General features: G+C 46.5%; 1 protein-coding gene across 1 annotated transcript; it reads left to right on the top strand.

Moving 5' to 3' along the window:
• CSNK1G1 (casein kinase 1 gamma 1) lies at positions 1 to 25,804 on the top strand. Its single transcript, XM_056865896.1, has 13 exons — positions 1 to 227; positions 3,552 to 3,592; positions 3,713 to 3,782; positions 5,251 to 5,399; positions 7,527 to 7,761; positions 8,265 to 8,350; positions 9,272 to 9,356; positions 10,150 to 10,298; positions 11,082 to 11,183; positions 12,982 to 13,089; positions 14,029 to 14,135; positions 18,088 to 18,111; positions 25,624 to 25,804. The coding sequence occupies exons 1-13, from the start codon at positions 47 to 49 to the stop codon at positions 25,676 to 25,678; spliced, it is 1,392 nt and encodes a 463-aa protein (XP_056721874.1). The 5' UTR covers positions 1 to 46; the 3' UTR covers positions 25,679 to 25,804.
• The last annotated feature ends 264 nt before the right edge of the window (positions 25,805 to 26,068 follow it).

The following is a 26,068-nucleotide window of genomic DNA, read 5'->3' as shown; positions in this document are numbered from 1 at the left end:
CACAGTCCAAATCCCGGTCGCTGGTAGATAACTTTATTTTAAGATCATGGACCATTTTCCTAGGGAGAAAGATGAAAGGCAAAGATCAGGGAAAGGAAATCCAGGGAGAAATTCCCACGCTTCCCGAGCGTCCAGTTCCTCGTCGACCTCTGGCGTTCTCATGGTTGGTCCCAATTTTAGAGTTGGCAAGAAGATAGGCTGCGGCAATTTCGGAGAGCTCAGGTTAGGTAAGGCACAATGATTGCGTCGCTTGGAATTTGGACCATAGAATAGTCTTAAATGAGCAACATGTTTTAATATACATATGTATAAAAACTGCTGATGGCAGGGGCCAGTTCGAGAGGGGCATTCCCCCTTCTTTCTCAGACAGGGGGAGGTGTGCCTTTTCTTCGACAGGTTCTGATGCAACATGCCTGTCACCTGAAAACAAGGCACGCCCTTTTCATCAAGGCATTCTGCTCATGGATTCACGCAGATTGAATCAGCTCATTGGCCAAGTCTTGGATCCAGCGTTGCGCAAAACAAGCATAAATGGCCATATGCACAAGTCTACATTATATTGCCTAGAAATTGATCACACTAGATTTTGTGCAAGCCGAAGTGCAGGTGGGGTAAAATACGCTTTTAGCACAAGTGGCTGCTGTGGTCTTTCTTGTGTGTTTTCACTTGCGCAAGAGCTTTAGCGCAAGCGGGAAATTTGAGCTGGATCCCCAAGACTCTTTTTTCCCCTGTTGGGTGAAAGCCCAGCTTTCACTAAGTCTCGTCTTTGTTAAGGAATTCTTCTGAAGTGCTGGGAGCAGGCGTCTCATAATTCTTGGCACTTCCAGAGCTGCTAGTTCTGTGCATGGTCGTTTGTACAGCCTTGCTTTCATTCCACAAGGCAAAATTCCTTGGAGAGTCAACACTATCCAGTGAGTAGAGACTTTGCCTCGGATGCAAAGGCGGAGTTCAAGTCCCGCCTTTGCCGTGATCCCAGGGTGTGGCTTTGGGCAAGTTGATTTGACCTCTACTCTCCTGTCTATGAAATTGAAATAATGGCAACCAGAGAGCCAGCGTGGTGTAGTGGTTAAGAGCAGTGGTTTGGAGCGGTGGACTCTGATCTGGAGAACCGGGTTTGATTCCTCACTCCTCCACATGAGCGGTGGAGGCTAATCTGGTGAACTGGATTTGTTTTCCCACGCCTCCACACGAAGCCAGCTGGGTGACCTTGGGGCTAGTCACAGCTCTCTCAGTCCCACCTACCTCACAGGGTGTCTGTTGTGGGGAGGGGAAGGGAAGATGATTGTAAGCCGGTTTGAGTCTCCCTTAAGTGGTAGAGAAAGTCGGCATATAAAAACTAACTGTTCTTCCTGTATCCCGCAAGTTTATTGTGAGGACACAGTACAGTGACGCATTTGGCAAATGGTGCTATATACGATTGTGCAACTAAATCTAGACCTCCAAATAGACACATTATTTGCATTCTGTGTTGTTGTTTTTAAGATAATCTATGCCTCAATGAACAACGTACGTACTTCATACACACCAGTTTTTCTTAAACATAAGATTCCTCTGGATCCAACTATCATCCAGAAGCTTATATCAGAAGAAAGATTTTCGAATTTGTGCCTGTTTTCCTGTTTATTGAAGTTAGATTTCTTCAGCTACATATTCAGTGATGGCAGAAACATGCCCAGCTGGGCTATTTCTCAGTTCCCCAGATCTCCAGGTATCTGCCATTCCAAGAGGGCCCATGTTAGCTTTGAATGGGAGGACAAAAGTGTATGAATAGTGAAGGTTACGCTCCAGAATGAGATGACCTTCCAGGCTGGCGCCAGAAAATCAGTGAAGTTCATAAGGAGACTTTCTGGGCAGAGACAGTTCCAAATAAAAGTTCCATACCAGCCATGACAGCGGCGAAAAAGCCTCTTCCAAGTGAACATCTGTCTCCCATTGAGGAGAAAGGCAGTGTATAAATTAAATACATAATAAGGACTGGCTGGAACAGAATAGGCCTTTTATGGACTTGGGCCTGTTTTGATGAATTTCCTGTTCCTTATCTCATTATGTATCAAATTACAGTTGAGATTACATATCTTGCATAATCCCGCCGCCCCAGTCTTCCTCAGCGATTTGTTTATGGTACTGTGCACAACTAGATCAATTTGCAGTGCCTTTTCTTGCTTGAAGGCTGGAAATGCGCTTGAACGAAGTTGGCCAATTAACCTTTTTTTCCAGCCTGCATTTCAGTGGCTTGCTGTGTGAGGACAGGTACCTTTTTTTCACATCCACATAGGACTACTGGTTAGTTTATAATGGGGATGGTACCCTTGTATGGATTTCATTCTGGAAAACTGATAGCAGAAGCATTATAGTGTCCTTGAACTGAAGTGTGCTTTGGAATACGGAGGATCAACATTGATTACTCTTTGTATAGTTTTGGATAATGTCCTTGAGAAATAATCTGTGTGACTGCAAAGCAAATTAGCTGAATTTGAGAACTCAGTTTGTAACTGCTGTTCCTTAACTCTCAAAAATTGGTATCTACTGCCCTCTTATGTTAGCACAGTATGAATTATTGTATTCATGACTTCCCATTTACATCCTGCAAACGTGCTTTCAAAAACCTTGGGACTCATGGAGTATCTCATAATTACCTTAGCGGGAAAGCTGTGTACCAGTGGTTCCCAATTTAAGCTATCCCATTTTGATTTAAAAATACTGCAAGGACTATTGATTCTGATCCATGCACCTCACATTCAGTCAGTCCCTTTTCAAACTGTATGTGCGCCTCATTTTCACTGCAGCTTCTTGCCTGTCTGTACCATTTTAAAACATTGCAAATGTTTGTTTGTCCATAGATTTTTAAATATATATATATTTGCAGTGTGCTTCTGCATTGGAAAATGGAGGGGGGAAACTACCAATAACTTTGCGATCAATGAAAGAGAACACACACTGTTTTTTCTGAGTGTTCCCATTAAAAGGGATCATATTATCTCCACACCTAGTTTTCGATTTCTAAACTCAAGGCATAGGTGATACTAGGGAATAAAATGAGTTACGAACACTGGGCAGTTCATACAAATTTTTATAGATAGATGGATAGATAGATAGATAGATAGATAAAGAAATTAGCTAAGGTGATTTTACATTGCTTATTATGCTGGAGACATATTTTTGCCATTGCACAGTGACTAATCTGAGAGCCAGCATGGTGTATTGGTTAAGGTGTCGGACTAGGATCTGGGAAGCCCAGGTTCAAATCCCCACTCTGCCATAGAAACTAGCTGGGTGACCTTGGCCAGTCACACACTCTCGGCCTCAACCCTGGCAAGTATTTGCATGGGAGACCTCCAAGGGATACCAGGGGTGTGATGGGGAGGCAGGCAATAGCAAACTACCTCTGAAGTCTCTTGCCTCGAAAACCCTACGGGGTTTCCATAAGTCAACTGTGACTTGATGGCAAAACAACAACAGCAGTGACTAACAGATGAAAATGGTTTATAGACCTAAAATACAGCCTTCTGTCTGTCACAGTTGTGATGCTTTTTAATTTTTTTCTCTTTCAGGCAAAAATCTTTACACAAATGAATACGTAGCAATCAAACTGGTGAGTAGGCCTGCGTTAAAACAAAAAAGAACTCTGTGGTTTTGCATGCTACCAAAAATAGACAAGCTAAGGTTATTGGATTTGACTGTTTCTTCTCTGTTTCTCCCCCTTCCCTTACAGGAACCATTAAAATCCCGGGCCCCGCAGCTCCATTTAGAGTATAGATTTTATAAACACATTGGCTGTACAGGTAAGCAAGACTTCTTGCGATCTTATTTTTCAGCTGACTCAAACATGTCATCCAGAGGCTGCCCTCCTTATCCCTAGAGATGTAAGATCCAAGTGTTTGAAAGCACCCAGCTGGTCTGACATTGGGAACAGGTGGGGGGTGTTCAAAGAAAAGGTATAATGATTTATTTGCTTCCCGCTGGTGTGAGAGAAGGCCTAGAGGGACTCGTTCTCTATGGGTTGGTGGGGGCTCTTGGCATCCCTGACCTCAGAACTCTTGATGTTCCGCCAGGCTTATGGTTGAGGGCAGCAATGAGAGTACATGCAGAGTACAAGGCCTCCTTGTCCTTCTTTCCCTTCCTTCCTGCCTGCCTGCCTGCCTGCCTGCCTTTAATTACTTCCCAGCTGCCTTCTACTGAATCAGACCCTTGGTCCATCAAAGTCAGGATTGTCTGCTCAGACCGGCAGCAACTCTCCGGGGTCTCAGGCAGAGGCCTTTCACATCACCTACCTGCCTAGTCCCTTTAACTGGAGATGCTGGGGATTGAACCTGGGACCTTCTGCATGCCAAGCAGATTCTCTGCCACTGAGCCACGGCCCCTGTTAAAGCTCATCCCGTTTTCAAGTCAGAGCAAGCAAGTGGCAAAATGGCAGCAGATGACGTGGTAAAGCTGAGGTTAGATCGAGGGGAAGGAGGAGTGGTAGATTGTTGGTGGACGATATGCTGGTCTTCACTGAGGGTTTGACAGGGAAGGATTGGCCTGTCACCACTCATAGGCTCCTGAATGGGGTTAATTATTCTAAACATTGGTTTACACTATCAGGCTTCCCTCCTTTCCCGTCCTTCCCTTTCCCCCTGTGGTGGGCTGCAGGCGTAGGTGAGGATCCCAAAGAGCTTCCCGGCTAGTTCTGTACGCTGGTGGTAGATTTTCATTTCTGGAGCAGCTTCTTATTGTCACGCCGTAAGCCGCTTTTTTGAAAATCGAAGCAGAGCAGGCTGTTGGCAGCTGACAGGTTATTTTTGGTTACAGGGGTTGATGTGAATTGCCGTGTTAGCATATGTTTGCCTTGCAAATTTAAATGCAAAGGTTAACGGGGTGTGATGGATGGCAGGGAGAGAATTGTACTTCCGTCCCGAAAACTATTTTAATGGGGAGGGGGAGTGGCTCAGTTGTAGAGCATCTGCTTGGCATGCAGAAGGTCCCAGGTTCAACCACTGGCATCTCCAGTTAAAGGGTCTAGGCAAGTAGGTGATGTGAAAGGCCCTGAGGCCCTGGAGAGCCGCTGCTGGTCTTAGTAGACAATACTGACTTTGATGGACCAAGGGTCTGATTCAGTATAAGGCAGCTTCATGTGTGTTCATGTGTGTGTGACCAGTTTGGCAGTCAGCAGTCCAAGCTGTGCACTCTGGGAAATTCCCATATCCTAATAGTGATGCCGATGCAGTTCTGTTTCATATCTTCAATTTTGTTTTAATACTGTCTCAACAGAAGGCTTCCCCCAGGTATATTATTACGGGCCATGTGGAAAGTACAATGCCATGGTACTCGAGCTCCTTGGACCAAGTTTGGAGGACTTATTTGACATCTGCGATAGAACGTTTACTCTGAAAACCGTCTTAATGATAGCCATCCAGCTGGTGAGTAGACGAAATTGTCTGCCTGGGCAAAATCAAACAGGAGTCCTGCGGCACCTTAGTAGTGAGCAAAATTTATTCTGGCATAAGCTTTTGAGAGCCAGACACATGAAGCTGCCTTCTACTGAATCAGACCCTTGGTCCATCAAAGTCAGTATTGTCTACTCAGACCAGCAGCGGCTCTCCAGGGTCTCAGGCAGAAGTCTTTCACATCACCTACCTGCCTGGTCTCTTTAACTGGAGATGCCGGGGATTGAACCTGGGACCTTCTGCATGCCAAGCAGATGCTCTTCCACTGAACCACGGCCCCTCAGTCATGAGAGATTGGGGAGCAAGTGGGGTGACCATGTTTAAGATGATTCTTGGAGGCTGTGGCAGCCTTTTCCTGACCATCTTGGAGTCTGATCCTTGTACTTAGCAAGGAATGAGTCCATCTTCCCATGTTCTTAATCTCCACAATCTGACTTGTTCAGTGTCTATGTGAACCATTGTCCTTGTCCTTCTGCTGCTGAAAACACTAAAATAAACCTGGGTGGGTAAGGCCAGCATACCTGGAATAGGACAAACTTGTCTTACTTTTGAGCCATGCTAGAAATTGCACCTGAAGCTGCTCAAGCAGGTTTTTCTTTTCTCAGGAAGGCATCTTTTTTTCAAGGTATCCTGGAAAAATCGGTCACCCCAGCCATGGCAACTTCCACTGCTCAGCTAGAGCGTCGTGTCCTTTTCTGATGTAATCCTTTTGTTAACTTTTACATTCAAATTTCATGCCGGCGCAAATAAAGGGAGCGTATTAATTAACTGGGGCTTGAAATCTCGAATTGAGTAATGAGGCATAGCAGTGCAGGTTTCCTGAATATCAAGTTAATTCACAGTGGGTAGCCGTGTTAGTCTGTTTGCAGTAGTCAAAAAGGGCAAGAGTCCAGTAGCACCTTAAAGACTAACAAAAATATTTTCTGGTAGGGTATGAAGAAGTGAGCTGTGGCTCACGAAAGCTCATACCCTACCAGAAAATATTTTTGTTAGTCTTTAAGGTGCTACTGGACTCTTGCCCTTTTTGAATATCAAGTGACACGCTTAAGTTAGCTAGAAGAGCAGTTGCAGAGATGGCTTGTTGGTGTTAGAGGCAGAGAATTGAAATCATTTTCTGCCCGTCCTTCTTGCTGGACTTCCCCTTCCCCCCCAAAGTCTGCATGGCTTGTGGGTCCTGCAACCCCAGGAAGCACTTTCCCATGTTGGAAGGGACTGATGGGAGTGAAAGGGAATGCAGCAAAGATCTGAATCCACCAGCGTCTTCTGCTGCATGATCATTGCGTTTTTTTTAAAAAAAATCTTCTCATCTTCCAGTGACATAAAAATCTTTTTTAAAAACTGCAAATTTTTTAAGGACTAATGTAGCAGGTAGTAGCCCCGTGGCACAGAGTGGTAAGCTGCAGTATTGCAGTCCAAAGCTTTGCTTACGACCTGAGTTCGATCCTGACGGAAGCTGGTTTCAGGTAGCCGGCTCAAGGTTGACTCAGCCTTCCATCCTTCCGAGGTCAGTAAAACGAGGACCCAGCTTGCTGGGGGTAAAGGGAAGATGACTGGGGAAGGCACTGGCAAACCACCCCGTAAACGAAGTCTGCCTAGAAAATGTCAGGATGTGATATCACCCCATGGGTCAAGAATGACGCAGTGCTTGCACAGGGGACCTTTACCTTTTAATGTAGCAGGTGGACATTACCAGGCCTTAAATAATCGTAGGATTCACTGTTTCGCAAGCTTTTGCTCCCCAAATACAGTTTGGGCACCTTTAAAAAAATGGCCGTAGCTTTCTCATGCAGCGTGGGTCATTGCAACAGCATCATGTTAAAAGTGTGGAAGCAGGTTGCCCCAGATGACTTCCAGCTCTTTCAGTCTATTATAACTGTTGGAGACTATGAAGAGTAAGAGCGGAGGCTTTCAGACGGTGATCTAAGGAATTCTTTAGATGCTTGTCAGTATTTTCTCAATGAAAATATAATGAATGAAAGGCAGACTTCACTTAAATTATACACCAGAATGGAGGATTTCAAATCAGCAGTCAGTTGACAGATGCTTATAACTTAAGGCATTTTGCAAACTTTTAAAAAATGTGGTTCCCTCCTCCAACAGATTACTCGGATGGAATTGGTGCACTCAAAGAACCTCATTTATCGAGATGTCAAGCCAGAAAACTTCCTCATCGGCCGACAAGGAAACAAGAAAGAACACGTCATCCACATAATAGACTTTGGGTTGGCCAAGGAATACATTGATCCAGAAACACAAAAACACATACCCTATCGAGAACACAAGAGCTTAACAGGAACTGCCAGATACATGTCTATCAACACGCATCTTGGCAAAGGTCTGCGTTGTTTGACTTGGCGTCATCTGTGTGATTTTGCTTCTTTGCATACTGTAGCGTGTGCTTGAAGTTTTATAGCCTGGGTTACAGGCTGTCCTACAAATGAGTGCGTGCATGTGTTTATACTGGAGAGCTTGTTCGTGCTGGAAACCTATTTTAACTATACCAGTTTCAGAAGTCATTCCCGATTTGTAATGAGCTCAAAACTGGCTTGGCAAAGTCACTCTGCTCCTAGACTTAAAGCGAATCTATGCGTCATGCTCCAAGTTCATACTGTGGCACACATGGTATAGTGTGAAACAGAACTGTATAAACACAGGATCATCCTGTACTAAGAAGATGTGGCCCACTGGGGCTGTCTAGCGCATGTCACTCCCCCCCCCCCGCCCCCGTATGCTTGCAAAATGCATTCCTGATTTACATCGGAACCAGGAACCTAATGAGGAGTAATTTCTATAGGCATGGGCAAAATAGTGATGCATGGTGTCATGTTTGTGTTTCAGAGCAAAGCCGGCGAGATGACCTGGAAGCCCTTGGCCATATGTTCATGTATTTCCTGCGAGGCAGTTTGCCGTGGCAAGGCCTTAAGGTAGACACTTAAAGCACACATTTACTAGGACACTTCTTTGGAAGTCGGGTGATGGGTCACATTTTAAGGTGGGTGGAAGGGCGAAGGGGTATCTTTTTGGTCTTAAAAACAATGTAACTATGAATGTATTAATAAGTATATATAGATACTCCTTTGTATTATTTTTGTTATATTTTTATTGTATTTTTTTCATTGTACTTGTTTTTTGTTTGTTTTATGTGTCATGTTATAAAAATTAATAAAATTTTTAAAAAAGCACACATTTACCACCTGAACAGCTTTTATTTTCTCCCCCCGCTTAATTATTAGCCTCTCTTTGGATGGCTTGGGAGGAAATAAAGTGTCTTTGGACAGGGGCAGGCAGTTGCATGCCTGAAGTACAAGATTGGAGAAGGGAGTGTCGGTTTTCCCTTCAGGGGCAGCAGTGCTCCTAAGAAACATCTTTCCCGCGATAGGAATACCGAGCAGAGGTCAGCCCTAGCGCCTTGTGCCACAGCGGCTGCAGGAACACCTCCTGCTGCCTCTCCTCCTGTTATCCTTGTCGAACAGATGGGAGAGCAGGGATGGAGAGAAGAGTAACTTGGTTTGAATCTGTGTTTTATGTCCCACTTTTTTAGTGGTGAAGTCTTGAAAATGTCTTACAGTGATTTTTTTAAAAAAGCATTAAATTGTTTCTTCCCCCTCCTCACCTTTCCATTGCATTAGCCCCCGTTCCTAAGTGAATATTTTGGCCCCTTCCTCCCAGAACAGGAGGCCAGCAGATGGGGATGTTAGAATAGAGCATTTGTTTGCATGGTGGGCGCTCTGGCCCTGTCCTTCCAGGCAAGAGGACATTCCAGGAATGTCCCGTCAGCTTGCCGAAGGCTACTCAGTAATTGCTGTGACGTTAACACAAATAACAAACCTCTTTGCACTGTGCAGGCTGATACGCTAAAAGAGAGATACCAGAAGATCGGGGACACAAAGAGGAACACTCCAATTGATGTTCTCTGTGAGAACTTCCCAGGTAAGGTTAGGACAGGGTGGCACCCTGTCGGTGCAGGATGCTTCCTTGAACACATGAACACATGAACACATGAAGCTGTCTTATACTGAATCAGACCCTTGGTCCATCCAAGTCAGTATTGTCTACTCAGACCGGCAGCAGCTCTCCAGGGTCTCAGGTAGAGGTCTTTCTCATCACCTACTTGCGTAGTCCCTTTAACTGAGATGCCCGAGATTGAACCTGGGACTGTCTGCATGCCAAGCAGATGCTCTACCACTGAGCTACGGCCCTTCCTTGAAATCGGTGCTCATCTCCTCTTTTCTTCTAAGCCCAAGTGCCACAGCAAATTTGTACGTCGTCTGGAGACATCTTGAAAATCAGATATTAAAATATCAAAATCTCTAACTTCCTCCAATATGTTTGAACAAAAAGGGCCACAAAAATATGGGTTTAATGTAGCAGCTACTTTTGAACTGTGACCTGGGAGGACCCAGATTCAAGTCACCGCACTGCCGTGAAGCTCACTGGGTGATCTTAGACCGCTTATGTGCTCTCAACCTCACCCAGCTCACCCTTAGTTGTGAGGTTAAAATGGAGGAGGGGAAAAATCATGTATCCTCCCCTCCCCCCTGTGCAGGGCTTCCTAATAATGTTATAGTTGAATGCTGTCCTCAAAGCCTCTGCTATCTGTATCTTTTCATATGATCAAAAGGCCTCCCAAGTACGCTCAAGGTAACTGCTTGGAATGTCTTCTGCCTCTACTTACTGAACAGATTGTCTGATGTCTTGCTTCTTCCTAATTCCCTTTTAACAGAGGAGATGGCCACTTATCTTCGTTACGTCAGACGATTAGACTTCTTTGAGAGACCAGACTATGATTACCTACGGGCAATCTTCACAGAGTTATTTGACAGGAGAGGATTCATCTTCGATTATGCCTACGACTGGGTTGGCAGGGCGCTTGTAAGTTGGGGGGCGATGACTTCCTTTTAGACTTCCGTTGCGATCTCTGCTTCAGAAATCTTGAGAATAAAATATTCTAGCAGGGGTATGGACATTGGGTAATATTCCTTGGTGTCTGTAAACATCCTTCTGGTGCCCAAATGACACATACAAGCACTAGGCCATTCAGAAGTGGCAAAACCTTTGGTATTGTAACTACTTGCAGTACTCCACCTTATATTAAAAAGAGTTCTGCTGGATCAGACCAACATCCTCTTCCTCACATCCTCTTTTGCCCACTCACCCCATCCTGCAGATGATAATCAAATGTCTGTTGCTTCTGAGCATGGCGACCTTATTCACCCATGATGCCTAGTAGCTGCTGATGAACCTGTCCTCCTAGATTCATTCTTTGCTGTGTGTTTGGTAAAAGATAATTGCATTCATATACTGAGGTCAAACCATTCTCCATCTAGCCCAATGCAGCAGCAGCTGTCCAGGGTCTCAGGCAGAGAAATAATATTTTCCCAATATCTGCCACCTGAAATCGTTTAAATGGGAATGGCCTTTCTCTGGTATTCTTATATGTTCATTACCATACCAGCTGGCTCAGTCTACATTTCAGTTTTTGCTGTTGTGCTGAAAAAGCTACTGGCCCTTGATAGAGGAGTTGGCCCCCTGGGTCAAAGGTACAAGGCCTGTGTTCGCTTCCTGCTCTAAAGTGACCTGCTTTAATTACTGAGCATTCACGCATTGTTGGGGGGAATCGGACCTGGGCGTTCAGTGGTGTGTTTTATTTTCCAGCCCACCCCAGTGGGACCCATTCACGTAGAGTCTGGGCCGTCCGTGACCAGAGAGAGCCACATGTACCGAGAACGAGTATCATTGCAGCCTCAACGAGCCCAGGTCAGTTAACCTACAACCTGTTTCAATGTATTTCAGCCTGGGATCTCTCTTGGGGATTTTTGAGGACCTTCTGTCATGCCTCAGGTGAGCTTCTGTAGCTGGCAGACTCTGCCCACTGCAGACTCTTGAATGCCACAATTGCCAAAACAGGTAAAAAGAGAAGAGTTGGTTTTTATATGCCGACTTTCTCTACCTCTTAAGGGAGACTCAAACCGGCTTACAATCACCTTCCCTTCCCCTTCCCCCAACAGACACCCTGTGAGGTAGGTGAGGCTGAGAGAGCTGTAACAGAGCTGTAACTTGCCCAAGGTCACCCAGCTGGCTTTGTGTGTTGGAGTGGGGAAACAAATCCAGTTCACCAGATTAGCCTCCACTGTTCATGTGGAGGAGAGGGGAATCAAACCCGGTTCTCCAGATTAAAGTCCACCGCTCCAAACCACTGCTCTTAACCACTACGCCACGCTGATCCCACCATAGCTACTAATAGCAAGAATATTTGCCAGTCGGAGCGATGACCGCTTTTGTCAACAGGAGCAAAGCACAGCCCCAGAAGGGAGGGGAAGGCATCCCCCTGGACATGAACCAAACGGTCCTTCATCCTTTCTGCTTGCCTTCAGCATCTTTTAAAAACTCCATGACCAAATGCATCTTTATCAGTATACCACCTCAAGGGATTGGCTAGTGTAGGGCTAAAAGTTCCAGAACTGAACAGGTGCTGGCGGGTTTGATCTAGTGGCTGTTATCTTGAAATGCAGGCCAGTAGTAATATCGCTGCCTTTTAATGGTTAATTTGTATAGTTGTAAATACTGGAGCCAGTCCTGCTCATATTTCCATTTTTCTCATGCTAAGGCTACGGAGGCTGGTTTTTTCCTCAATTTCAAATCAGACTCACCCTTCATTGGCTACCTTGGGGCCCCTGTTTGAGTGGAAAGGCATCCTATAAATGATTTGAAGAAACAAACTTGGAGAGACCCGTTTTGCTTGATCAGCTCTCTCAACGGTGGGCCAAACATTGGCGTCTTCCCCCTCAGTATGCCATGGTTAATATTTGCCTTCTGGGACTCCATCGTCTTTTAGCCCAGTCACGTCTTATAGCGCAGGGGAGGAGGTCATGTTTTCTGGGTAGCGGTGATGCTCCCAAGATTCCCAACTGCAATCTTTAAATCCTTCCAAGGGATGATGTGAACGATCATAATATTGGCCTCAACGTTGCTTGGAAACCGCTCTGAGTGGTGGGCGCATGCAATACAGTGACAGTTTTTTCAGGGCATGCAGCACCCCTGCCTCATAAAGGTTGGGAATGACAGCACTGCTCCCTTCACATACTTTTTCCTGATAACTCCCCAGAAAAACTCCATGACCTCTACGGTTGATGACATTTTGTAGCTAAAATAGGAATAAGGGAAACTTCCTTCTCTTTACAATGTACATTTACATTATGCATTGATCCATGAACCAGGGAAGTGCTGGTTCAAGCCTTTCCTCAGCCAGGACATCACAAGGGGGCCTCAGTAAGGTCTGTTATTTTCCCACTTCAGCCCTTTCCCTTTCAATATGGGAATAATAGCACTGATCATGTTGGCGCCGCTTTCTGGCTCCTATACAAAGAGTGAAGGGGCTTCGACTCATCATAATAATGAACCACTTTGCGTGCTTTTAAAACGCTTGCTTTCTCCCGCCTTCCCGCTCCAACTAGCTGATCACATGCTTTTGAAAGGGAAACATTGCTTTGCTTTGATTCACCTTTGCCTTTCCTCCTGTCTTCTGCTCTCTCGCTTTCCCAAAACTGCCCGCCAGGCTGCATCAGAACGCCGAGGAGACTGGGAAGCTACACCAGTGCGGCCGGCCAATGCTTTGTTCCTGGCAACTCACTTGGCTTCAGAACGGCACGGGGGATCAGTCCAGGTACTGCCCTTCCCTATCCTATGTGGCTTTTCCGTAGCAGTCAAACACCTCTGCCTGCCATGCCAATTCAGACCTGCGTGATTTTGCGTCGCTTGAGCTGAATGCTGTCTCCATTTGAAAGACTCGGGCTCTGAAGTTGGACGTCCTGTGTGTGCTTTGAGTGTCTTCTGAGGCACAGATTTCCTCCCCCTGGTTCTTCTTTTACCACCATTGCTGAGAGAGTCATGTCACCAGTGTATATCCAGCACTGATCCTTTGCACAGACCAAGAGTGAGAGGATGTAAGCGGTGCCCTGCCTTGCTTAGTGTGAACACATGAAACACATGAAGCTGCCTTATACTGAATCAGACCCTTGGTCCATCCAAGTCAGTATTGTCTAGTCAGACTGGCAGCGGCTCTCCAGGGTCTCAGGCAGAGGTCTTTCACATCACCTACTCGCCTAGTCCCTTTAACTGGAGATGCCGGGGATTGAACCTGGAACCTTCTGCATGCCAAGCAGATGCTCTTCCACTGAGCCATGGCCCCTCCCAACTCCCTTTCCGTATTTAGAATGGGCTTGAAAGATGGCCAAGGCAGCAACGGTCTGGCAAATCTGTGCTGAAGCTTCTCCAGGAGACAGGAAGGGGTCTTGGAAGAAAGTTTCTTGGGTTATCTTAATCCTTGGTCGTCTGCTGGTTTACAGCCACTGGGAGATCTTTCTGACTTCAGCAGCGGGGCAGGAAAACCAACTTGGGAGGTGACTTAAAGGACCACCCTTCCCAGTTGGGGGAATTGTAAGCAGGACTCTTTATCTCGGCAAAAAAGCACAAACTTTGCTGTCTTTTGCACTTGATAGAAATTGTTGTGGATCTCGCTCACCCATGTGCCGCTTTGGCAAAACATGGGCCAACGTTCAGGATTAACGTGCGCATCTTGTTTTCTCGCTTTTTTTTTGGTCAGGTGATAAACTCCACCAATGGCGAGTTGAACATTGACGAGCCGCCAGGAGTCCCCTCCAATACCCAAATGGCTGAACGTACCGAGGTGGAAGTAGTGGAGGAAGCTAAGTATGTTTGCCGCACAAGCAAGTTTCTCTTTATGCTGTCTTGTGTGTGTGAAATACGTTTTGTGGTTTCCCTGTGTTTGATGCCTACATCCATAACCTGCCCTCAAACACTCCATTTTTCTTTTTTCTTTTCTTTTGCATGATAGTCACAACAGTGCTGGTGATGTTAGAGCTTCTTTTCACCTGCGATGCCTAGATAAACGTGATTTTTGACCCCAGCATGTATTGCAAATCGGACAGAAGTCATTCAGAAGGATATGCAAACTGGCATGTTGTAGCTTTCCAGTAAAACTTCCTCCACCTAAGAGGTTTAATCTGTTTTTAGTGCAATATATACGTAACTAGCTTAGCTTTTGCCAAGGGATACAAGCAGCTTTTAGAAGCCAGGGTTCCTTTTACCCTCTCACACTTAAAATCTGAGGCTGTGTGTGTTTGGTCTGTAACATGCTTGCAAAAAGTAAATAACCTTTGGGGGGGTCACATAAATCATCTGCTGTTTTGTCAATCACTTGCTGTGTGTTAGAAACTGTGTACTGGTTAGGTGCTGAAAAATAAGTCTGGTGTCTTAGCCGTTGCTTTCAATCTCTGTCCTCGGGTTGTGTTCTTCACAAGCTGTCACCTCTTCACAAATCCTGATGTGGGGTCTTCATCCAGAAAACACTGGTCCTTTCCTTTTTTGTTTCATAAAGAAGCTTGGCATGTGCCTAAGGAATCATTATAGGGAGAGGAAGTCCATAAAGGGTTTTGTGTGCTCAGGGCATGAAAACGTCTTCACTGACTCGGTCTGCAAAATCCCTCAGTGATCCGAGTAGCACTGAGCGGGCTTGGTGGCAAGAATAATCCTCAGTCTTCTGGGGAAGTGCGGAAGGTGGCCTGAAACGATCCTTACCTGCATGCCGAAGCAAGTAGTATCTGTAATCTAGAACTGGGCTTCAGCACAGAATCTCCAGCTGGCTTGCCGTTGCTATATTCCTTGAGGATGGTCTTCCAAAAGCCTCCAATTTCATCGCTAAAAGAAAATCTTTATAACTACCTTGAGCTTTGTAGAGTTGGGCAGAGGGGGGGATTAGTGTTTTAAAATTAATGGTTGGGGCCAATCTAGCGCTTGTCCTTTCCTGGTTTAGGGCTTAGCCAGCGTGGTGTAGTGGTTAAGAGCAGTGGTTTGGAGCGACAGAGGCTAATCTGGTGAACTGGATTTGTTTCCCCACCCCAACACACGAAGTCAGCTGGGTGACCTTGGGCTAGTCACACTCAGCCCCACCCACCTCACAGGGTATCTGTTGTGGGGAGGGGAAGGGAAGGTGATTGTAAGCCGGTTTGAGTCTCCCTTAAGTGGTAGAGAAAGTCGGCATATAAAAACAAACTCTTCTTCTTAGTGTTTGTCCATCTGCTGGCAGACAGTCTTTTCTGTAGGCGGAAGGGGGTCATTTTAGGTGTTTTAGGCTGTGAGATTGTTCCCATAGGCAGGGTGTCAATATTTGCAAGGAACGTTTTTCCTAAAGCACGCTACTACACAAAAAGGGTTTTAAGATTATTCTTAGCTCTGACAGTGTAACATCAGCTAAGCTCAGTTGAGGTCACCTTCCTTACAGCAAGGCCAGACAATTAAAAGAATCAAGACATTCCCCAAGCAAACTCTACTGTAGTAAACGTATTGCTGGACTTCAGCACAAGTTATGCAACCTTACTCTGAATTAACTCTCCATAAATCCGTGCATGCATGCAGAGGATCAAATCGGGCTGTAACTTTTTATGTATTTATGAGTTTGTGTGACTTGGACACTAAACGTTGCATAGCCAAGAAACCCATGTTCAGTTTTTATTTTTAATCAGGGCATGGCCTTCCTGTTCAATCACCCCCCTGCTCTTTTGGGACTGCAGATCAGTGGTAGAGCACCTGTTTTGCAGGCAGAAGATGCCAGGTTCAATTCTCCGGCGTTTCCGGTTGCAGGATCTCTCAGGCGGCAGATGTTGGGAAAGATCTGAGATCTGGCTGTTTCGGCCCTTTGCTCATCAAATCCTCCCGATGATCCTTTGGTTTTCCTTTAGCGTATTCCTTCTCTATCCCTAATTTCACATCTTGTTCTGCAACTCTCATCCCCACTTCTTTGCCACTTGCTGAGGCTTCCTCCTGCCGTGCCCTGCCCATCTTGAGCAACTTAATGAGATTAGTGCTGCTGATCATGAGGGAGGGACTGTGGCTCAGTGTTAGAGAACCTGCTTAGCATTCAGAAGATCCCAGGTTCAATCCCCGGCATCTCCAGTTAAGGGTCAGGAAGTAAGTGATGGGAAAGACCTCTCTACCTGAGACCCTGGAGAGCTGCTGCCAGTGTGAATACACAAGTCTGACCTTGATGGACCAAGGGATTCACTATAAGGCAGCTTCAAGTGTTTATATACTCCACTTGACCCTGCCACCACTACGCTCATAACTGGCATGGGCTTAGTATTCCATCTCTATCCTACGTCTGTAAATCCGGGGTAACTGGGATGACTTCCTTTTCCTGCCCTTTGGATGCTAGCCTGCCCCCCTTCCGTAGTTCCGAGATCTGCCCCCTTTTCTCCTCTGCTCCTTAGGATTTTAAAAACCCTTATCCTCTCTTTGTTGGCTCATTCCTCTAGAAAAGCATAGCTCCAGTTATGAAGAGGTTGTTCTCTCTCATTCCATCTCACTGAATGTGTTCTTTTCTCTTTTCTGGTCCTTACATGTTACTCTCTCCATCTCTGCTTCTTTTTGGTCCTCACAAAAACCTTGTTGGCCCCGCTCTCCCACTTAACTCTTTCCATAGTTCCTCTGCCATCTCTGTCCTCTCCCCCTGACTGTAAGCCCCCCCGCCCCCCAGGCAAGGAGTCTATTCCTGCTGCCTTTTCGTGTGCATAGTGCCGTCAAGTCGCACCCGACTCATGGCGACCCCTTGTGGGGTTTTCAAGGCAAGAGACTAACAGAGGTGGTTTGCCAGTGCCTTCCCCTGCACAGCAACCCTGGACTTCCTTGGTGGTCTCCCATCCAATTACTAACCAGGGCTGACCCTGCTTAGCTTCTGAGATCTGACGAGATCAGGCTAGCCTGGGCCATCCAGGTCAGGGCGCTGCCTTTTCAGCTCATGCTAAAAGCTAAACAGCAGGTTGGCTGTGGTTGCAGTAAGTCTGACCACTCCCAAAGCATTTGGGCCGGCGTGAGGGGAGGACGCCTCCTCAGATAACCAGCACTTTTAACTTCCTTCCAAACTGGGTGTATAAGGAGAGAGTTTTGTCCAGCTGCTACGTCCCATCAAAGCCCTAGGGCCTTTTCATCCCTTCTTGGCAGCTGTCTTCAGTATTTCCTTGGAAACTTTTCCAGGTACGTGCTCTAAACCAAAGGTTTTTGGAAATCTCTTCTCCTCCCATGGCCAACACCCCTTAAAGCTCACTCCCTTCAGCAATGAGATTCTGGTGCCCCGATACAGTTTTTCCATGGGCTGTCAGGAAAGCTCAGTCTCACTTTTATCTCTGCAACCATCCTGTCACGGCATTTCTCCCAGGCCAGCTCCCAAGCCAGCTGCAAGAGGGGCTGTGGCTCAGTGGTAGAGCATCTGCTTGGCATGCAGAAGGTCCCAGGTTCAATCCCCTGCATCTCCAGTCAAAGGGACCAGGGCTAAGTAGGTGATGTGAAAGATCAATGCTTGAGACCCTGGAGAGCCGCTGCCAGTCTGAGTAGACAATACTGACTTCGATGGACCGAGGGTCTGATTCAGTAGAAGGCAGCTTCATGTGTTCAAGAAGTTCAGGTGGGACCAGACAAGGCCAGGTGGATCTTGGCAGGCGGCTACAGATGCGGCGCTGCATGCTTGCATGACTCACCATGCCGTGCTTCCCCATCTCACGTCTGAACGATAAATGGCTCTTTCCTCCTTTTTTATGTGTTTTTATTTGTCTTTCTTTCCTTTCCCCCCCCTCTTCACATTTCCCTGTAGCTGCCTGAAAATACTCAACTTGTGGTGAGTCGCTCTCTCTAGTCCACGCAGAAGGGGGAGTGAATCAGAGTAGGTGATGGTTGGCCAGACTGGAGCCCAGCCAGTGATGGGGGGAGGGGGAGGGGGGACTTTGAAGAGGAGGCCTCCTTAAGGACAAGAACCTGTTCTTGCATTTGGCCCTGTATTTCTCCCTCTTTTTAAAAAGAACAACAACATAGACTTTAATTTGTGGACCAGCATCCCAGAAGATCCTTGTGCTGTGGTAGCAGCTGCTGCCAAAACAACGTGTTTTTTAAAATCTGTTCCACCAATCAAATCTCCAGTGGCTCATCAGAAGCCTTGCTGGGCAAAAGCCCCACCTGGCCCCACCCAGTTTTCTAAAAAACAAATGGCAGGAACCAAGAAAGGTGTCAGTGGGCACCGTGGCACCCACAGGCACCACATTGGGGACCCCAGCTCTGACCACTGGGCGAGAGTTTGGCAATTTCTCTTCAGCCTTTGCATTACCTGGCACTGAGTTTTACTAGCAATATTTGCAGTGACTGATTAGCTGAGGTCAGCAGACTTGCTTACCTTGGTATCACCATGGCTGGGGAGGTCCGCAGTATGTGAACAGAAAGTCCTCATGAAGAAAGCAGAGGGGCTGTGGCTCAATGGTAGAGCATCTGCTTGGCATGCAGAAGGTCCCAGGTTCAATCCCCGGCATCTCCAGTTAAAGGGACCAGGCAAGTAGGTGATGTGGAAGACCTCTGCCTGAGAACCCTGGAGAGCCGCTGCCAGTCTTAGTAGACAATGCTGATTGGGAAGGGCTATGGCTCAGTGGTAAAGAATCTGCTTGGCATGCAGAAAGTCCCAGGTTTAATCCCTGACATCTCCAGCTAAAGGAACTAGGCAAGTAGGTGATGTGAAAGACCCCTGCCTGAGACCCTGGAGAGCCGCTGCCGGTCTGAGCAGACAATACTGACTTTGATGGACCGAGGGTCTGATTCAGTAGAAGGCAGCTTCATGTGTTCAAAGAGAACCTCTAATCTGTTGCTTAACTTAGGATGCAGATCCAACGGGTGGACGCAGTCAGTCGCCTTCCTGTAATGTCCTGCGGTTTTGGGGAAGGAAGGTGGCAGTCTGTGTAGAAGCCTCTTAACCACAGGAGGCAGGGTAGCTAGTTGTTGGGGGAGGTCAGACATTGCATCGCGAGATCCACTCAACCTGTCCTGATGCAGTAAGCAGCAACTTCGTAGCTCCTGCCATGTCCTGGCCTGCCTGCATGAGTAATTTTTTTTTTTTTAAGGGGGAGGAAAGAAGCCAGTTTTGTCCTGTGGGAGGAAATGGTAGCCTTTTTTTTTCTGGAGAGCCAGATAGATTTGTGGAAGAGAAGGATCTTCGGAATAACTGGGATTTCATAACAAAGCTGCTCAGGTCTGTTTTCCCTGGTCCTGGACCTCGACCCCACCGAGGTCACAGTTCCGGTTCCTGGTCTTTCTGTCTCCAGGACGTGATGCCAGGTGATTTCTCGCCATGTGCTGTTTAGCGGCACGGTGGGTTCTAGATCTGGAAAGTCCACAGTCTTAGGCCATCATCTGGTAACATTGTCCAGTGCCTCGGAATGGGTCCCCCTTCCTTTTTCCCCCCTGAAAGAGAAAAAACAAAATTGGTTTTGTTAGATTTGCTATTTGGTAAAAAAAAAAACTATGGGATAGGGGCTGTGGAACACGTGGGGGGGGGAGCCAGCGTGGTGTAGTGGTTAACAGCGGTGGTTTGGAGCGGTGGACTCTGATCTGGAGAAACCAGGATTCCCCGCTCCTCCACATGAGCGACAGAGGCTAATCCGGTGAACTGCATTTGTTTCCCCCACTCCTACACACAAAGCCAGCTGGGTGACCTTGGGCTAGTCACACACTCTCAGCCCCACCTGCCTCACAGGGTGTCTGTTGTGGGGAGGGGGAGGGAAGGTGGCTGTAAAGCTGGTTTGATTTTTCCTTAAGTGGTAGAGAAAGTCGGAATATGAAAACCAACTCTTCTTCCTATTATTATTCTGCTCTCACTTGGGTTGTCAGCCTCTGTGTGGCACCTGATCATTTCCTGCTAATTGATCTCCGGTTGGCCGATATCAGTTCCCCTGGAGAAAATGGCTGCTTTGGAGAGTGGATTCTTATGGCGTTATACCCTGCTGAGGTCCCTTCCCAAACCCCACCCTCCACCTCCAAAATCTTCAGGTATTTCCCAACCCGGAGCAGGCAACCCTAGCTCCCATCCATGAACTTGAGAAACACGATGTTAGAAGTAGCTTAACAGCAATTTGTTGCATGCTACTGTCTCCCCCTCTGAGATCTCCCTTGAAGATTCATTTTCTCGGTATTATGAAGCTCCCTCGGCCTTTGACTACTCAATCAATAGACTGACATTCCCAACTTAATCAAATTAATTTTGCAAATGCTAGTTTTCTGCAGTCTGTTACCGTGTTGCAACACCCAGCGTCATTGCCTGTCCAAGGTTGCACACTTGTGTGCCTTTATCAGTAGGCTTATAGCTTTCTCATGTAGTTGATCGTTGATCATAATTGGAACACTAATTCCAAGCTTGCTAAGGAGTACAGTGTCACAGGCATGACCGTTCGTTTGGGCTGAATGAGCCATGCCTTCATAGCCCTGTGCCTTGTTCATTGATATAAACTGTAGGCAGTTGGCTATTTTAAGGCTGATATGCAGGGCGGGGTCATACCTCAGCGGTAGAGCATCTGCTTTGCATGCAGAAGGTCCCAGGTTCAATCCTCAGCACCTCCAGCTTAAAGGATCAGATGGGAAAGACCTTAACCTGAGACCCCAGAGAGCTGTTGCCAGTCAGAATATCCAGTACTGACCCAGGCAGACTAGTGGTCTGACTCTATATAAAGCAGCTTTGTATGCATAAAAGGTAATTGCTGTATAGCGAGCTCTCAAGTTACCACTTCTTAACGCAGGGCTTTCCCAACACTGCTCGTGGCTAACCAGCAAGCTTACCATTTTGTCATGTAAGGGGGGGGGGAGTCACCTTGTGGTAGGTTGCCAACCTCCAGGTAGTACAGGAGCGAACCAGTATAATGAAGTGCAAAAAATATTTTTATGAGCTACTGTGTTTAACAATTACGCACAAACAATTACACATACATATTAACAAGAAATCTTATACATCAACTATACAACCCATCTCATGGATGGTAAGACAAGGAATATATCTGAACAAGAGTGCAATGTCTCTCTTGTTCAGATATATTCCTTGTCTTACCATCCATGAGATGGGTTGTATAGTTGATGTATAAGATTTCTTGTTAATATGTATGTGTAATTGTTTGTGCGTAATTGTTAAACACAGTAGCTCATAAAAATATTTTTTGCACTTCATTATACTGGTTCGCTCCTGTACTAGTTTCCTCATCGGTTGATAATAGTACAGTGGTGTCTATTTTCTCCCCCAACCTCCAGGTGGTAGCTGGAGATCTCCCCCTATACAACTGATCTCCAGCTGGTAGAGATCAGTTCACCTGGAGAAAATGGCCGCTTTGGCAATTGGACACTGAGGCATCGAAGCCCCTCCCCTCTCCAACCCCCGCCCTCCTCAGACTCCGCCCCAAAAACCTCCCGCCGGTGGCAAAAAGGGACCTGGCAACCCTACCTTGTGGTGACCCTTTGACCCCACTGGCCGTTGGTCAGCTTGCATTATTTATTTAGTTTTGCGATTTATAACCCACCCTCTCCTGCCGAAGCCAGGCTTAGAGCGGAAAACATCATTTAAAATACATCAATATAATCGAAAATAAAATTATCCACCTCTACCATAGCTGCTGTTGGCACGGGGGGTTATTGTGTGCAGATGGGGATGGTGAAGACAGGGGGAACGGGCATTGAAGAAGTGACCTAGTCTGTCCCGCCGTCGTGCACGGCTGTTTTTCTTGCTTCATTTCATGACGAATTCATTTCATAGGTGAAGGCCACCCAGGGTCCACTCCAGGCTTCTCATGAGAAACTGGTTTGTCGGGTTCTGTCAACCATCCAGCCCGTGTCATCTTTAAGTGGAGGCCATCCGTACAGCAATAAGCCACCCCTAGCTTCACGTGTGCCTCTCCCAGGGGTCTTACAGATCGTCTATATTAAGAGCTTCCTTCGCTTCTGTTGTTGTTTCATTTTATCATTGATTAAAAATACACCATGTCGAAACCTAGATATGTCGAGTTGTTTCTCTGCCATGTGTTTTGCGCCCCCCCCCCAATTAAACAAACAGCCCTAAACATCAAGGATTCAAACCATACATCTCTGTTTTGTAATGGAGAGTTAAGTCTTGTATCTGCATTTGCTTAATTTGCATTACTTTATTCCATCGAGATACATGGACTTCCTATGAATTCTTGAAATACTTTGACCAGGCCTGGGACGTGGGGTGGTTTTAGATGGCCATGTGATTAACCCATGAATAGCAACAATGGGTAGGCATGTTTGTCTGTCTGTAGCAGTAGAAAAGAGCAAGAGTCCAGAAGCACCTTAAAGACTAACAAAATTTCTGGCAGGGTGTGAGCTTTCGTGAGCTACAGCTTACTTCTTCAGGATACTTCTTCAGAAAGCTCATACCCTGCCAGAAATGTTGCTAGTCTTTAAGGTGCTACTGGACTCCTACTCTTTTCTACTCTCCATGAGAAGCAAGTTTTTGAAGAGCCAGTTTGCCAATAAAGAGGCTCCCCTCTCCCTCCTATAGGGCCAAGGGGCTCTTCTCAAGGGCATAGGACACGTATAGCAGCAGTAAGAGCTGCCCCCCCCTCCTGAAGCTGGACATCACCAGCATTAGGAAGTATACTTCAGTTCTGCCCTCTCTTTTTGATCTCTGTCTTCGCGGCCTCTTTTCTTTCCCACATAAGTCAACAGAATCCACTCGTTTCTGTAGGAGGGAAACACAGTCTCTTTAATTAACAACCACATTGCCCAGTGTCCCAGGTTTTTTTTTTTGTTTTTTTTTTGAACTTCCTCGTTAAAAAAAAATCGGTATAGATCGTATCTGTCCACAGATGGAGAGCGAGACATGCTAATATTGCCAGCGGTACATCTCTTGGTATTAGGTATAGAACAGGGGTGTCAAACATAAGGCCCGTGGGCTGGATCCGGCCCCTTGAGAGCTCTTATCTGTCCCACGAGCCAGCTGAGGCAGCCACCCACCCCCCCACTCTCGATCTGGGCTGGCGAGGCATGGCCCGGCCCAACCAAGTGACATTTATGTCATATCCGGCCCTTGTAGCAATTGAGTTCAACACCCCTGGTGTAGAGGGTCCCACCAAAGGAAACTGGCTGTTGTGATATTAATATTGCAGAGGGTAACCAGTTTTGTGTGCTGTCGTGCCAGCTGCTTTTCCTCATCTTGTCCGTGGATGCCTCTCGTCTTCCCCAGCCCTTTTTCCATTGCTTTGAATGGTGCTGGGGGACTGTTGCCACGGCTTGCTGTTTTTGCATGAACTTGACTGTGGTTTTTTCCTCCAGCACATTGGACGCACCTCTAGGCTGCATGCAACGGTGAGAGCCAGCGTGGTGTAGCTGTTAAGAGCCATGGTTTGGAGCGGTGGACTCTGATCTGGAGAACCATGTTGGTTTCCCCACTCCTCCACACGAAGCCAGCTGGGTGTCTGTTGTGGGGAGGGGAAGGAAAGGTGTTTGGAAGCTGGTTTGAGTCTCCCTTAAGTGGTAGAGAAAGTCAGCGTATAAAAACCAACTCTTCTTCTTCCCTTCCCAGTTTTGCTTAATGGCTCTTGGAAGCCTCCCTTAATGGCTCTTGGAAGTTTCCCTTAAGTGGTAGAGAAAATCGGCATATAAAAACCAACTCTTCTTCTTCTTCCCTTCCCTGTTTTGCTTAATGGCTCTTGGAAGCCTCTCTGCTGGTTTTTTTCCCTCTAGCTGGGAGGCACGGGTTGAGAGCTGCTGCTTAGAACAGCTTTTGTCAAACAAGGAAAAGACCAACCACAAGCCACAAATAAGGGGGGAGGGGAATCCTCGAAACACTCTGCTAATTAAATCCGTGTAAAGATGAGGGTTTGTATTTTAACCATATATGTGGGGTAATTGGGAGAGGGGCTTCTTGGTCAAATTTTTAGTATTCAGTATTTAGGCCGTTAATTTGTAATTTTTTAAAAATTTGTTACTCTTTAATTGATTATTTACATAACTGCATATTACCAAAATATCAGTGCAGGTACCTCCTTGCAAGGATTGATAAAAGAACACAATGTCTTCTACGTGTGGGGGCCTAAAATCGGACACAATAAAACCTCCCATTCATTGCTAAACAGAAAAGTAGTCTTTAATATTCTTTTTTTTAATCATTTTGGGAAATGAGAATACAGCGTGTTCTCTATGGCAATAACATACCAGAGTCAAAATAGCTTCCAAGAAGCAAACGAGTTAAAATCCTATCAGGGTTGTGGAAACTCCAAATGCGTAAGATGGGGTGATGTGGATTTTGACTGAGCACAGAGAACTTTGGGTTTCCTGTCGCTTTCTCTGCTAGTAGGAAACCTGTTTCACTTATGCAGAAAATCTGCTGTCTTTGGATCTGGACTGGAAGAAAGGGCCATGCAGCTGTGTCTTTTTAATCAAATATGGCACAGGGAGGTGGGAACTGTTGCCTCAGGATGGCCTTGCAAAGCTGTGTGTCTCAGCTTTGCCACTGAATTATCGGGGTGGGGGAGCTTTAATCTGATAGTAAACCTTTAGTGATCCACTTGTAATGAATTAAACTGGGAGGTAAAAATCTCTGCTGCCCCTATTAACTATGCTTTAGCCATATTATTACAAATGTGATGCTTTGTGCACTACTTTGAGAATTCCAGATCTCCACCCTAAATCTTATTTTGAGGCAGAGTCCTTTGTTCCTGATGTTGTGTGATCGTTCTGTTATTTTCCTGTACTCCCCTTCAGTCTCTTAACTGTATTTCTATAGCACAATAGCGGCCTTTCTCAGCATGCCACTCTCCTTGGCTGTGCTTTGGGGCACCACCTATTTCATCAGGATCTCCCAAGATACTCTTCTTTCATCTGACTGACCCTGGTAGTTTGTTGGCCTCAGTTTTGTGTCTGCAGGCATCCTCCTTGTTCAGACCCAGCACTCTGCTGTGTTAATTTATCGTAATGTAAACAGTCCCCTCTCTCTCTACAGCACTTAGTTTAAAGATGGGCCATTCTGCAAGCTCTCCCTGCCCCATGGAAAAACGTTCAGAACTCTGGGGGCTTTGCTGGTCATAGGCTGTTAGCTGCTTGTGGAAAATACTAGTCAACCTGTAAGCCAGAATGGTGCATGGTAATTCTTTGAGCCTTTGAACCGTCATTATGGGGAGTGTTGGGGCAACATGCCCCCTGTCCTAGTTCATTGATCATCGTAGGAGAGGGGGTGGTGGTAGTATGGGTTATGGGGAAGCACGTGTGTGACAGTATCAGCTCATCCCATCCCACAGTGGGGAAGGAGAGGGCTTGCTGGAAGCCCCCCCCCCCACGGGCCTTGTATTGATTTCCTCTGTTCTTTGTGCTGCAGGTGCTGCTGCTTCTATAAGAGGAAAAGGAAGAAGTCTTCCCAGCGCCACAAATGACAGGCGTCTCCTTGAGGTCTTTGGGGGACTTTGTTTACCTGCCGTTCCTGCCACGTCTTATTGAACGGGGCTCCTCTTGGGGAGAGGATGAGAAACGAGGGGCATCTTAAAACCAAAAAAAAGAGAAAAGAAATAAAAAAAGAAAAGAAAGAGAGGAAAAGGGGGCAAAATTCCAAAATAAACACTCAGGTGGATTCCCTAACCGGTCTCCCTCGCTCACTTGCCCGCCTGAAGCTCCTTTTGGGATCGGGATCGCATCCTCTCGGGCAATGGATGCCCTTGCTGGAAGGCTTGGCCGGCTGGCTGGCCGCCTTCCTTTCTGTACAACAGTTCAGCAAGGGAGGGGGGCGTTCCTGGTGAATGTGCTTTGTGGTTCCTCCTCCCTTTTTC

This window comes from Euleptes europaea, chromosome 20 (genome assembly GCF_029931775.1).
Source record: "Euleptes europaea isolate rEulEur1 chromosome 20, rEulEur1.hap1, whole genome shotgun sequence".
Taxonomy (NCBI): Eukaryota; Metazoa; Chordata; class Lepidosauria; order Squamata; family Sphaerodactylidae; genus Euleptes; species Euleptes europaea.
The sequence above is the reverse complement of the archived record's forward strand: the minus strand, read 5'-3'. Positions and strand labels throughout refer to the sequence as shown.

Coding starts and splice junctions, on each gene's coding strand:
- CSNK1G1 (XM_056865896.1), top strand. CDS start 47: ATGGACCATTTTCCTAGGGAGAAAGATGAAAGGCAAAGATCAGGGAAA. Junction 3,783..5,250: donor TAAACACATTGGCTGTACAG/GTAAGCAAGACT, acceptor CTGTCTCAACAG/AAGGCTTCCCCCAGGTATAT. Junction 13,090..14,028: donor GGCACGGGGGATCAGTCCAG/GTACTGCCCTTC, acceptor TTTTTTGGTCAG/GTGATAAACTCCACCAATGG.